Raw genomic sequence first — 13503 nt, 5'->3', positions numbered from 1 at the left:
TCGTCGCGACTGCCTTTACACGGGGTGGCCTCAGACCAGTGGCGGCGATTCGGAGTGGGCAGACTCCTGTTTGAGGAATAAAATTCAGGAAAAGACTCCCCCCAGATAGCGTAAAACTGCGTTTTCAAGACTCCTATTTCGAAAAAAAAAAAATCCGGAGGTCTTTTTCTGAAGTCTCCAAAGGAAGCTCAAACCGAGTTTTCTTAGGATTTCATCAGTTCCAAAAAAAAAAAAAAAATACTGGGAGAACTACCAAACCCTTTCGTTCCTCCTTAAGTCAATAAAAGAGAAGTCTGAAATAACGTTTTAAAAGACATTTTAAAAATGTTTTAAACTTTGCAAAATTACTGTGAGAGAACTCCAAACCCCTTGCTCTAAGTTTGCTAAAGATGGCTTTAATTGCGTCTTTAAGACATCATTTTTAGATTTTTTCAGCCTTCCTCACCCTTACAATGCCAAAGACAGTCCAAACTTCTTTGTTTTTATTATTATTACTAGTGGTACCCGCACGGCTTTGCCCGTAATGGAAAAATTAAAAGATCTTTTGATTCGCCTGTATATTTACAAATAATGTATAGTGAATTTTCTCGCCAATTGGCTTGTACCCATGTTACGGTTCCACGTTATGATAATTTCGTATCTCGCCAATCGGCTTGTGCCCATGTTACGATTCCACGTTGTGATAATTTTGCAATTTACTCGTCCATCTTATGATAATTTTGTTCTTAAAATTGGAATAGAAAAGGAACCACAACGAATATTCGAAAAATTGCTCCGAGGTGCGCACCCCCATGCTACAAACTAACTTTGTGCCAAATTTCATGAAAATCGGCCGAACGGTCTAGGCGCTATGCGCGTCACATAGATCCTGACAGACAGAGAGACTTTCAGCTTTATTATTAGTATAAAGAAAAGAAAAGATTATTCGTAATTAGATTTTATTTAGAAAAATAAACATTATGGGGACAACCCTGGAAACTTCTCTCCATTCCCTCATTCCTCACACGTTGACAAAAATCTACTAAAACGACGTTTTTAAAACTTCAATTCCAAAAAATTTGCGCGAGAGAACTACACAAGCCCCCCCCCCCTCCAGTCACTCAAGATAGCCTAAAATAGTCTTCAAATTCCTAAAAAATGTTTGCCCCCGCACTTATAAGCCCCACTCGCCGCCTCTGCCTCAGACCTTCTCCGGTCAAAAGCCATCGATTGCCTGTTAGCAGATCACGCCACTCCAGATTTTACGTAGTTCAGTTTTGTACTAGCATGTGTGCTGGAAAGAGATTAGTGTTCCATAAATGCACAAAAATGTATGCTGCTAAGTTTTTTTGAGCAATCACGATTGCTTATTGTTTTCATTTGACTGTTTTTGGCGTTCCTTTGATTTTATTTTCCCACCGCCACCCTCTGCAGCATCACCGTCGACCGGGTCCTCACGATGCTGCTCCTACAGCGAAAACCGTCTCCAGGTTGCATCCATGTCCTAACACACGCGCATACATACACATCTACACACACACACGCACACATACGCACACACACACAAACACACACATACACCTACACACATACACAAACACATGCATACACGCATACATACAGACACCTACACATACACACACACACATACGCACACACACACAAACACACACATACACCTACACACATACACAAACACATGCACACACGCATACATACAGACACCTAAACATACACACACACACATACATACACACAACTACTCACACATTCATGCATACATATAGACACCTACACATACATACACACATACACACAACTACCCACACATTCATACCTGCACACAGACACAAACATATATGCCTACACACACATACACATACCCCCCCCCCACACACACATCTACCCACACACTTATGCCAGCACACAAACACACATGCCTACACACACATACACATACCCTGTACACACAAACACACATACCCCCCACACACAAACACACACGCCTGCATACACACTCGTGATTACGAAAAACATAATTTGAATTCAAGACGTCAAAATTCAAATTATTATTATTATTTATTTTTTTTAAAGTTGTTACTGTGAGTGTTTAAAAAATGTTCTCAGTATATCCCCAACGTTGTTCAAAAATAAATGAGAGAGGGAAGGGTCCGAATAAACTCCAGGCTCAGTGCCTCACCTTGGCTTGATCGAGGTTTTTTGGAAGTAATCCGAAAACTGTTCTAAAACATGTGCTTTTAAGTGCTTAAAAAGGGAGGACGCCTTCGTGCTCAAAAAGTGGGGGTTATTTATATATTTCAAGCTGTTTTGCCCAGCGCTGCACGGTCTATCTCGAAAAACTCTCAAGTGAGGCAAGCCCATTGAGAAGAGATAAAATGGAGGGAGTGAAGACTCTCATTCGTGTAGAAAAGACCCCAAGTCACGTGATAGATTTTAAAGCAAAGCATTGGAAGAAATCAGGTTTCATTCGCTAGTTTCGCCCAAAACGTGTCAACTATTCGTCGTTGTTGAGTCACGTGACTTCAGCTCCTTGCCCAAGCTTTTGCTTAGCCAATGATTGGACTTGCACCCTCCATTTTAGTTTCTGCTCTAAGGACATGCCCTACAATCTGACTTAAATAAATCAAATTTAAAAAGTGTCAAACTTTCCGTCAACATGTGGAAAAGAGCAATTTATTGACTCAAAACTTAAATTTCGATCTCTTCGGGTTTTGTTTAAGTTTAAAAAAACTCAGTAATTGTAACGTAAGCATTCCGTTTCAAGGGTTTTTTTTTTTGGGGGGGGGGGCGAAACTCACCCTATATGTATTCCTGAGCATCAAAGGACGTAAACTGGCTTGGTACAAGGAAAGCTGCCCATGGGAGTTTTTGCCCTCCCCCCCCTTGCTGCATAGGGAACGGTGACGGAAACCCCCCGATAAGAACTCCTGAGCATCGAAGAACCTCTGTGCCAAATGTGGAAAAAAATATCTGACTTAAATTATGAATGTATAGATAGAATATATACCCACAAACTTACGGCCGTATATATATATATATATATATATATATATATATATATATATATATATATATATATATATATATATATATATAATTAAGCAAAGTTAAGCTCTAGTTTATTGTTTTTAGTTTAGCAAGTGGTGCTTTTGCCCATTGTTACTCTATATTGCATGTACTGGAGCTTAAACACTCTTTTTTAGTTCATAGTTAAAAATTTTGGTCTTTTGACCATATTTAATGAATCCTCCACGGCTGATGAGCTCTGGATTCACACTTTATCTTTTCCTATCTTTTCCTACTTAATAGCTGTTTGCATTTTTCTTTTTTATCATCATTAATTATTTTTAATTTGTTTAATATTTGAAAATCTGTTTGCTTAATTTTATATTTACTTGGCTTTTTAGTTTTGCTGCGTTGCGCATCTATGGGCTCTTGGTGTGGTCTTTTCAATATTTTTACTTTTATTATATATATATATATATATATATATATATATATATATATATATATATATATATATATATATATATATATATATATATATAGATATATATAGATATATATAGATATATATATATATAACGTAATATTCTAATTAATGATTTGACTTCGAGCTTAGCGAAAATTCTAACGAGAAATATTTTAATTCCAGAGCACGTGTTACTGCTGCGAGAAAATATCGACCGCATGTACAGTGGCGACATTGGAAAAGAATGTTCCTGAGTTATATTCCATCTCGTTGTTTTTTCACGAGCTCCATTCCATGTTCTACGTGTGCTTTTCGTTATACGTATCACGTGTCACCATCATCATATGAATCAATCAGCTGGTCTGAGAATTAATAGTTCTAGCGGAAGAATGTTAAAAAAAGTTGATTATATTTATCCTAAATATATTTATTTTAGTTAAAAATTTGGGTACTTTTCCGCTAAAGGTTCATCACTTAATGTTTTTTTAATTACTTTTTGGAAGTTTTTAATTTATTTATTGCTATTGGAAACTAAAAAGTTCGTAATGGGGTAGTTTCCAAGAATTTTAAAGTATTTTTTTTTTCTGAAAGAGCATGTTTAAAAACGTAGGATCTGACCATTTTTTTAAATAATTTGCTTCAGTTTAATACTTAAAGAAAAATACTTAAATCGGTGCGCTTTCATTTCTTATATTTCTGCCGATGACATCACAAACGATGAAATGCCATTCAGTGTTGCCATTCACAGAGCAAATTATTTAATTTGCATCTTCACTCACGTGTATTGGCAACGATATGGTTGATAGAAAGCGTAGAGCAAAATGTTTATTTCGCTGCTTGATTATCATAACGTGGAAACGTAGTAAAAATATGCGCGAATGTGCATCACTTGTGACGTCATAAAGACCACGCCTTGTTTGAAAAATCGGATATTTTAATAAATTAATTAAAAAATAACTGTTGGGAAAATGATAGTATTTTCCAGGCCCATGTTATTATTTTTGCTCATTCTATCAATTTCAGTGACTAAAAGTAGTACGCTTGACTGAAGGAAACAACTCCATTGGCGACATTCAACAACTTAAATTATGGCCCCACTTAATTTTTATAATTCTTGACAATCACTGAAACTTATGGCAACAAAGAGGGCGCTACAGGGAACCCCTGTTTCTGTTACGTTGCCTTTGATTGGTGGATGCAGGGGTTCCGTGCAGCGCCTCTTGCGGTTAAAATGGACAACGTCCAATCAAGAAGCGCCGACGCCATCTAGTAGGGCTATGCTTAAATTATTTTCTAAATTTAAGGGTTGCCATATTCTTGAAGATATCGCTATTTTCTTTGTCAATCCAAGTGACGTACCTTTAATGGAAAAGTGCTAAAATTTGTTAAATGTAAGTGCCTTTTCGAATTTGACGAAGATATCAAGCAATGTCACGATTCATCCAATATAAAAAAAACAACAACAATAGAATATATTTTGACTTGTAACTGAAATTAACTTGTAATTTTTACACGACAATTTAAATTTTTTCTAGTTTTGATGAAAAAAAAAGGACTGATTGTGCTTTACTGATATCTGGGTCATGAAAACCGTTTACAAGTAGAATCACAAAAACGAAAAGTAAATTAGCCAAGTAAGTCATGTAAATACAGTCAATCACAAAGAGCATGCACGAAATATTTTGGCTTCAATTAATCTTCATATTTTACATTTATAAAACAACAAAAATTTCGTAAAAAGCATTTCTTTTTGATAAAGCTAGGAAAAAAAATGTAAAAAAACGTATTGTGTAGGAAATACAAATTAGCTATGTATATTCATAACAACATTTGCTACTTTTCCGTTTCGGAGGGCAGTTAATTTCAACGAAAACTAGTAACTCTATATATTGGCGACAACTTGGTGATGTATCGCCAAGTTGATGACAAGTTTTGAGCTGAAAGAATTCTGTTAAACGTAGTTAACCCCTTCAGACCTGGTGTCCGGTATACCGGACATACACTTTAAACAGCTGCTAATCATTTAATAATTGATTTAATTAGTTGATTTTCTGTAGTTGACTCTTTACATTCTACTTATTACAACCTGAAATAATTTTTCGTTTTGGGATTGACAACACTGACATATAAGGATTGGGAGGTAGAGAGTGGCTCATTTTTCCAACCATGGATTTTCATCTGAAAAGCGAGGTTTTCTTCCTGATTTTTTAAAAAATATATAATTTTTAATTAATCGTTTCAAACGCTTATATTATGTTTTATAATTGTTTGTAGAACATTTTATAATGAAATTTGTTCGGTATTTTATCGTGTTTGTATATGAAATATTGATTTCAAAAATATAAGTTCGGATTATTGGACGTGCCATAACTCTTTTAATTTTTCTCCTACAAACTCAAAATTTTGTCTCTAAGATACCCTTTACCATAGTACACTGTGTACCAAATATCAACATTTCTGATCCAATATTTCATAATTCCGACTGAAGGGGTTAATATTCTCAAAATGACGCTGGATTTAACATTTCTTTTCAAGCCAAATTACTCACAAACTTAAAAATACATCTCCAGCGAACAGTTGGTGACAAAAATTCGGCTATTTATTGCCAATTTATGACGTTGTTTCAGTTTATTTTTAAGAGTCCTCGAAACGGAATAGTATCAAACATTTCTAGCAAAAATCTTTTTGAGAGCTTGCACAACCTAAAATTATATAAACGCGTGTAGAAGACAATGTCAGAAGTATTTTGTAGTATGTGATTTTGAAGTACTTCCACTATACACGTTGTTTTAGAAAGCTATAATCACGGTAGTGCTAAAGAGTTTATTTGTGTTTTGTGTGAGTACGTGCGATGATGAACTGTAATCACGGTAGGGATAGAGAGTTTACTGGTGTTATGTGTGGGTACGTGCAATGATGAGCTGTAATCACGGTAATGCTAAAGAGTTTATTTGTGTTTTGTGTGAGTACGTGCGATGATGAACTGTAATCACGGTAAGGATAAAGAGTTTACTGGTGTTATGTGTGAGTACGTGCAATGATGAGCTGTAATCACGGTAGGAATAAAGAGTTTACTGGTATTATGTGTGAGTACGTGCAATGATGAGCTGTAATCACGGTAAGAATAAAGAGTTTACTGGTGTTATGTGTGAGTACGTGCAATGATGAGCTGTAATCAAGGTAGGGATAAAGAGTTCATTTGTGTTATGCGCAAGTACGTGCGATGATCAGTTGTAATCATAGAGTAAAGAAATAAACATAGAGAGGCCCCGTCTATGGTAAAAAGGAGATGAAATTGAAGCCGGAATTACGGGATACAGCGGTGCAATGATGAGCGGGGTTATGATAATATGATCGCTTCTCGAGAATAGTTTTCACCAATCTCGCAAAGAGACAGTCTAAGGTAGCTGGCGGGTTGGTTTGCATTTTAATTCTCATGTTTTAAGGCAATTTCAAAAACGTGCTTTATAAACTTGCAACAGTATCGGAGTTTAAATTAACAACTAATCGAGATTCAGTAACGGAATGTTTTGAATCAAAATGTATCTCTACGTAGTATAAAATGAAGTCCCCAAAAAGCGTCTGTTTGTTTGAACTCGCAAAACTCGAGAACTACCCGGTCGATTTTGCTGAAATTTACACAATTTGTTCCTTTAAGTCCTGAGAAGGTTTTCAGACCAGTTCGAAAACAATTCGATGAATAGTTCTTTTTTTATTCCAATTTAGGCCCGATTTTCACATAAATTCCAGAATATGGGGGTGAAAAATTACTTGCAATTAGTAATATTATATATTGTTGGAAAGGGAAAAATTTTCCGCGTTCTACGCAATTTGTTCCAACGCTCTAACTTAATTGCGGCGGCAGTTATTGACGTTTTTAGCTCGAATTTGTTTAGGCTTAGCTGAAATTTAGGCGCTACTTTCTTCATTAAATAAATCAATAAAAAGTGAAGGAATTGTCCCACAGCTTTCTTTTTGACGTCATTGGAAAAAGCGACCTTTTTTACTCCAGAATTAACTCGACCTATGGTCGAAAAAATAAGCTTTTATCTCGAAAGGAAAAAAAAGTTACAAGCCTTTTTAAATCAAGTTTCAGAAATCTCGATTCCATTCAAATTGTGAACCATTTTCTTTCGCATTTTAATTCCTTAAACTTATTTTATTTTGTGTTTCCATGGTTACGCATTTTAAATCCATTTTTCTGGATTTAATTTCTTAAAAGTATTTTAATATTTGCCGTCATTGTTTGGAAGGGAAATCATGATGTTTTTTTTAAATTTATTTTTTATGCCTGATTGTTGAATATACGTCACTTGACACAATTTTTATTTTCAAGTAGGACCGGGCAACGCAGCTAGTCTAAGATATTTAGCAAGAAGCTAAGGATCTTGGGATACAGCGTTACCGTCGGATACAGCGGTTGCAGCTTCCGGCTTCAATTTCTTAGTATATCGGGGGCCTCTGTATGTAATTTCTTTACTCTATGGCTGTAATCAAGGTAGTTCTAAAGAGTGTATTTGTGGTATGTGTGAGTACGGGCGAATCATGAATAATAGACCTTAAAAAGTGCTCCTTGTTGGTTGCACGTCGGGTATTTAGTACGCGAAGTTGTACGTCGATAGTGCAGAGCAATTGCCTTGTCTTTCATAGTTGAATGTATCAGTTATTTCATAGTGTTTCTATGTATGTGTGAAATCATGTATTGTAAAGTTGAGTCACACCCCTTTTTATTTGTTAAACAGGGATGTCGACGCCGATCATATTTGGTAATAAATAACTACATTCATAAATGTACAATTATGTCACTAGAAAACCACGCCCACTTTTTCTACAATTATCTTTTGGAGCTGTCCGTAAATCATGTCACACAGTTTTTCAACATCTTGATCCTCCCCCTTCTCTTTGTCACAATGTGTCGCACTTCAGTTTGCCCCACCACTCCCTTTGTTACAGATCACGCTATTTCTCATAAGTACAGAGTGTTTCAAAATGAACAGCTGGGTTTTAACACGTCATAATATTTATTACACCAAACTTACAGCCACAAGTGATATAGTAAACGAAAGAGAAACTCAAACAGTTTTACATAATAGCCTACAAGTGTTCAATGGGAGCACCATTCGTCACTCGGCACACGTCAAGACAATAGCGACTTCTTCCCAAACTTTGAGGAGTGTCTCATTAGTCATTGCTGCAACAGCCGTTTCAATCCTGTTCCTTAATTTGGGAAGGTCGGCTGGCAGTGGAGGCACATACACACGGTCCTTAATAAACCCCCAAAGATAGAAATCATACGGCGTTAGGTCGGGTGACCGTGGAGGCCATGGGAAACAAGCCCTGTCATTAGGCCCCTTACGGCCAATACAGCGCTCGGGTACAGTTAGGTTAAGCCAATCGCGTACCTCATTATCCCAGTGAGGCGGCGCACCATCTTGCTGAAAGATGAAGTTTTCTGGTTCATCTTGTGTCAGTTGAGGGAAGAGCCATGGCTGTAAAGTATCCAGATAAGACGTACAGAAGCATTCCACGCGCATGCGCACTGATGCCAACAAACAAAAAACTGTTTGAGTTTCTCTTTGATTTGATATATCACTTGTGGCTGTAATTTTGGTGTAATAAATATTATAACATGTTAAAACTCAGCTATTCATTTTGAAACACCCTGTATATTCTCATTACAAAATGCGTGATGTCACACTTCTTATTACCGCCTCCTTCCCCTCGTCATAAACTAACAATTTGAGGACCCCCCCCCCCCTTACCCCTTCAAAGCATGAAATCATTTGTGAACAGCCCCTTATTTGAGACCACTATATTACGGTAGCCTCCATCTAACATTACGTGTAAAATTGCCGTGTGAGCTGCGCAGGCGTCGACTCTTACTTTCTTGTTAAACGGGAAAGGTATTTGATAAGAGCAGAAAACTGCTGAGGGCGTACGAATCTGTTTATTACGGAAAGCTTTTTTGTATATTCAGAGAGGTTTCCGAGATTTTTTACAGTGTAGAAAAAGAGTCAGGGTGCTTCCAAAAAGTTGCCCATTGCACCAACAGGGTTACCCAAAAGACAACACTATTCACTAAAAGAGCAACTGCAACTGAAGACATCAATAAAGACAGTAGTGCCCCCCCCCCCCCCCCACCACGAGGAAAAGGCAACCGAATTCACCAAAACGACAACAGAACGCGTTATAAAGAGAATAGGGTCACCCACAAAGTAGCACAATTTAATCAAAAGGGCAAAAGGGGGCATCATAAAAAACACAGGGCCACTTACAAGCAGGGCTGTGGAGTCGGAGTCGGAGTCGGATAGATTTTGGAGTAAAGGAGTCGGAGTCGGAGTTGTTCAAAAACATGCCGACTCCGACTCCAGGCTTCTTTTTTTCTTTCCTTTTCACTGATTCTCCTTGCAATTTTTAAAAACTGACTACCAATTGGTTCGATTACATTATAAAAAGATACTAATGAGAAAATAACAGCCGTTATGGCAATCAGCTAGCCTGAGTGCTTACCGAACTTTCTGTAGCCGTCCCCTAGTTTGCTTGCTTTTGAACTGAACTAATAGCAACTGTCAGCAAACGATTTTGTTGCCTAACATTTTCAATTAATCACTTTCAAATAAAAATAGAAATATAGTGTTTTGTTCGATCTCAGTTATAAAATAGTAAAAGAAATGTAACAAATTAGTAAGTCGAGGCCCGTAGCTAAGGTTGAAACGTTTAAGGGTGATCGGTAAATTCAAAAAAGTTATGGCGCGAAAGCACGAATCCAAAAGATTCGATGAAATAATCTCATGTTTTTTTTTCTTTATTAAGACTTATTATTCGTGATTACAACACTCAATAATTGCAGTTAATCTTAAAATCTTCATATTAAGGTTAATCTTAAAGCAGCCAATAAAATGTAAATTAAAAATTTAGCGAAGAAGAAATATAGGTATAGTAAAAGCTATTCGTATAAATTTGTATACCCCCGCATTTTGTGTAAAATTAGCTCCTGACGTATATGTGCCCTATTTTCGCTGAAATTGTATTGATGAAATATAATTAAAAACATATTCGCGAAAATTTTCAGAATTAAAATATTCATATTTTTTTTATAAACTCTGAAATTAACTTTTGGTGTCATCTACCAGATGGGTGTCACCCGGAGCAACCACCCCCTCTCAAGAACTTGGATTTAGAAAAAAAGCTTTTTTTCTCTCAAGTTACAGCTTTCAAAAATTGAAAGCACACGATTTGATCAATATCAATTTGTTAAACATTAAAGGGGGGCAAATTACAGATAATCCTTTTCAAATTATTTAAAAGGGATTTTTATGTCATCTCACTTTTTAACTCGTAACTATTGGAAAATTTGATTTTTAAATTGTATTTCTAACGTTGTATGCGTCTTAAGTTTACAATAAAAAACAAAATGCGAAATTTTCATAAGAAGTAATTAATATTTAAATCTCTGTTTAGAGGTTTCTTCCCCTTCCCCTGAAGGGAGAGAGGGAGTTGAAAAAATACAAGTAAAAAAATAAAATAAATCCGGAGTCGGAGTTGGAGTCGGAGGTTTCAAAATCCTGGAGTCGGAGTCGGCCATTTTCCTTCCGACTCCGCAGCCCTGCTTACAAGGCAAGAGGTCACACTTGAAAAGCAACACGGCTCATCAAAAAGACAAGACTCATCAAGAAGACAACAGATTGCACTAAAAGAGCCCGTCACTTTAGTTACCGGTCGTATACACCACACGATTCGCCCCCTGGTCAGACAGCCACTGAACTCCCGGTCGAAACCTTCTTCAACCAATAAGAAGGCTTCAATCTGCGGGTCAGTGCCTGACCTAATGAATATGACAGTTAGTCCCTAGCCCGCGAACATTTAAATTATTCATTTCTTTTCAAAAAGATTCTTTTCCTTTTTCATTGAATGTAAAAAGTAGTAACTTATTTAAAAACCATAAGAAATCTTCGAAACTGAAAATTCTGTGTGAAAACTGAAGTGCTCTCACATGTTTTTGAGACCAATTCTAAAAGAATTGCATTTATACTTTTGTAAAGAATTGTTCTAGTTTCAACGCGAAATATAATAATAATAATAACATTCGTAATATTTTTTTTTTTCCTTTCCGATATTTTGGCTAGAAATATATAAAAACTAACTCGGCATTTTTGACATCCCTGTAGGACTGTGGAGTCGGATGGATTTTGAGATTAAGAAGTCTGATGCATTAAAATTCCAAGGATTCGGTCATTTTTCCTCCAGTCACTGCATTGCTGCGAGGACAAATTCAGAGTCAAATGCTGTAAAATTCTGGTAGTTTGTGTTTGCCACTTTCCTTTCGAGTCCGCAGCCCTGCTAAAAAGTTTGCACGTATTTTTTTAATCAACAAAAGTTTATAATTCGAATTTCTCATATTTTTACGGCATATTTACATTGTTAGAATATGGCCTGATTTATTGCTCTCCGTTCCATCGTAAACTAAAAAGTGTTTGCACTTTTTTGATGTTTTAAACTGTCCATCCGCATCTTATCATTGTTTCTCAACTCTTTATTGTATTATAGTTTTATTGCTTCGGTTACACTTTAACTTCTTTGAAAGTATTCGATACATGAAAGATGTTTGACACTTTGTATTGAATTTTATGAACTGTTAAATGTTTTCATATGATTATATACATTCTTTGTGCTTTTTCTCACTCTTATTTGATATTTTATCTATTGTTAAACAGTTTACATAATATATTCTTTGAATTTCTGTCGTTCTTTTATTCAACACATGACATACACTGACAAAATAGTTACTTTTCCATTATTGGAACGCCAAGGCTCATTTTTAATCTTGTCACCATGTTAGGGTCAAAGTTGAAACTACTTATTTGGAGACATCAAACATTTAGTTTTTTTAATATACTTTTAAACAGATTTGAAAAAAGGCTAAAAAGTTCCATCAACGGGAGAAAAAATCCACCACTAAATTAAATTGAGCCATCTTTTCTTCTTTACTAATAATAAAACTGAAAGTCTCTCTGTCCGGAGGATGTCTGTGACGCGCATAACGCCTAGACCGTTGGGCCGATTTTCATGAAATTTGGCACAAAGTTAGTTTGTAGCATGGGGGTGTGCACCTCGAAGCGATTTTTCAAAAATTCGATGTGGTTCTTTTTCTATTCCAGTTTTAAGGAAAACAAACTATGATAAATTACGAAATTATCATAACGTGGAACCGTAACATGGGCACAAGCCAATTGGCGAGATACGAAATTATCATAACGTGGAACTGTAACGTGGGTACAAGCCAATTGGCGAGAAAATTCACCATACATTTGTAAATATACAGGCGAACCAAAAGACCTTTTAATTTTCTGTTACGGGCAAAGCCGTGCGGGTGCCACTAGTTAAAAATAAAATAATCTGACAAATACAATTTCAGTTTAGAAAGAAAAAAAAATCCAGTTCAGCCAAAAATGAAAAATATCGTTGGGGGAGGAAGGGGAGGGGGCGCTGAAAGATATTAATTATCGATTGGAAAGTTTAAAATATTGGCTTCTTGTCTGGTTATGTAAGGATTTAACCCCCCCCCCCGGCAGGCGTTTATCCAATAACATTTTTAGCATATAGAGGGCAAAATTGGAGAGATTATTTAGTTGTCAGTGGCCGCTAGTGACGGTTTTTATTTCTTTTCGTTCAAATTACTGAACAATATTTTTTTTCTTAATTTGTTGAAGTTGAAAGTAATAATACTTCATACATTAATAAGTGTAAGCAATACATTTTTAATAAATTAGTTCATAAAGGTTAGATCTCGATTTTGATATAGAAAACATTTAATCAATTACCTAATGCCTTTTGAAGTTTTTACCGTCATTAATTTAACTTCTGATATGGCGATCGGGTAGCAACAGATAGTTTCTTTTAATTTCCATTGTTTTCATTCAGCCGCCATATGCCCGGTGGCGACCTCAAAGTTTGCCTAACTAAAAACAAGACACTACACCATTATTTTTTACAAAGTTTTATTTCCACTTAACAAAATTTAAAAAATATAT

The 13503-nt window shown here is 36.0% G+C and overlaps 1 protein-coding gene across 3 annotated transcripts in view; it reads left to right on the top strand.

Annotated features, from left to right (window-relative positions):
* Positions 1 to 3923, top strand: part of LOC129225966 (uncharacterized protein KIAA0513-like) — a 62781-nt gene extending 58858 nt beyond the window's left edge. For all 3 annotated transcript variants that reach the window (XM_054860533.1, XM_054860534.1, XM_054860535.1), the window contains exon 9: positions 3656 to 3923. In XM_054860533.1, the coding sequence (XP_054716508.1) occupies positions 3656 to 3726 (71 nt within the window). In that variant the 3' untranslated portion in view covers positions 3727 to 3923. The remainder of the gene's footprint in view (positions 1 to 3655) is intronic.
* Positions 3924 to 13503: the final 9580 nt, after the last annotated feature.

Source organism: Uloborus diversus, chromosome 7 (genome assembly GCF_026930045.1).
Source record: "Uloborus diversus isolate 005 chromosome 7, Udiv.v.3.1, whole genome shotgun sequence".
In the NCBI taxonomy this organism is placed as follows: Eukaryota; Metazoa; Arthropoda; class Arachnida; order Araneae; family Uloboridae; genus Uloborus; species Uloborus diversus.
This window is presented reverse-complemented; position numbering and strand designations above follow the sequence as displayed.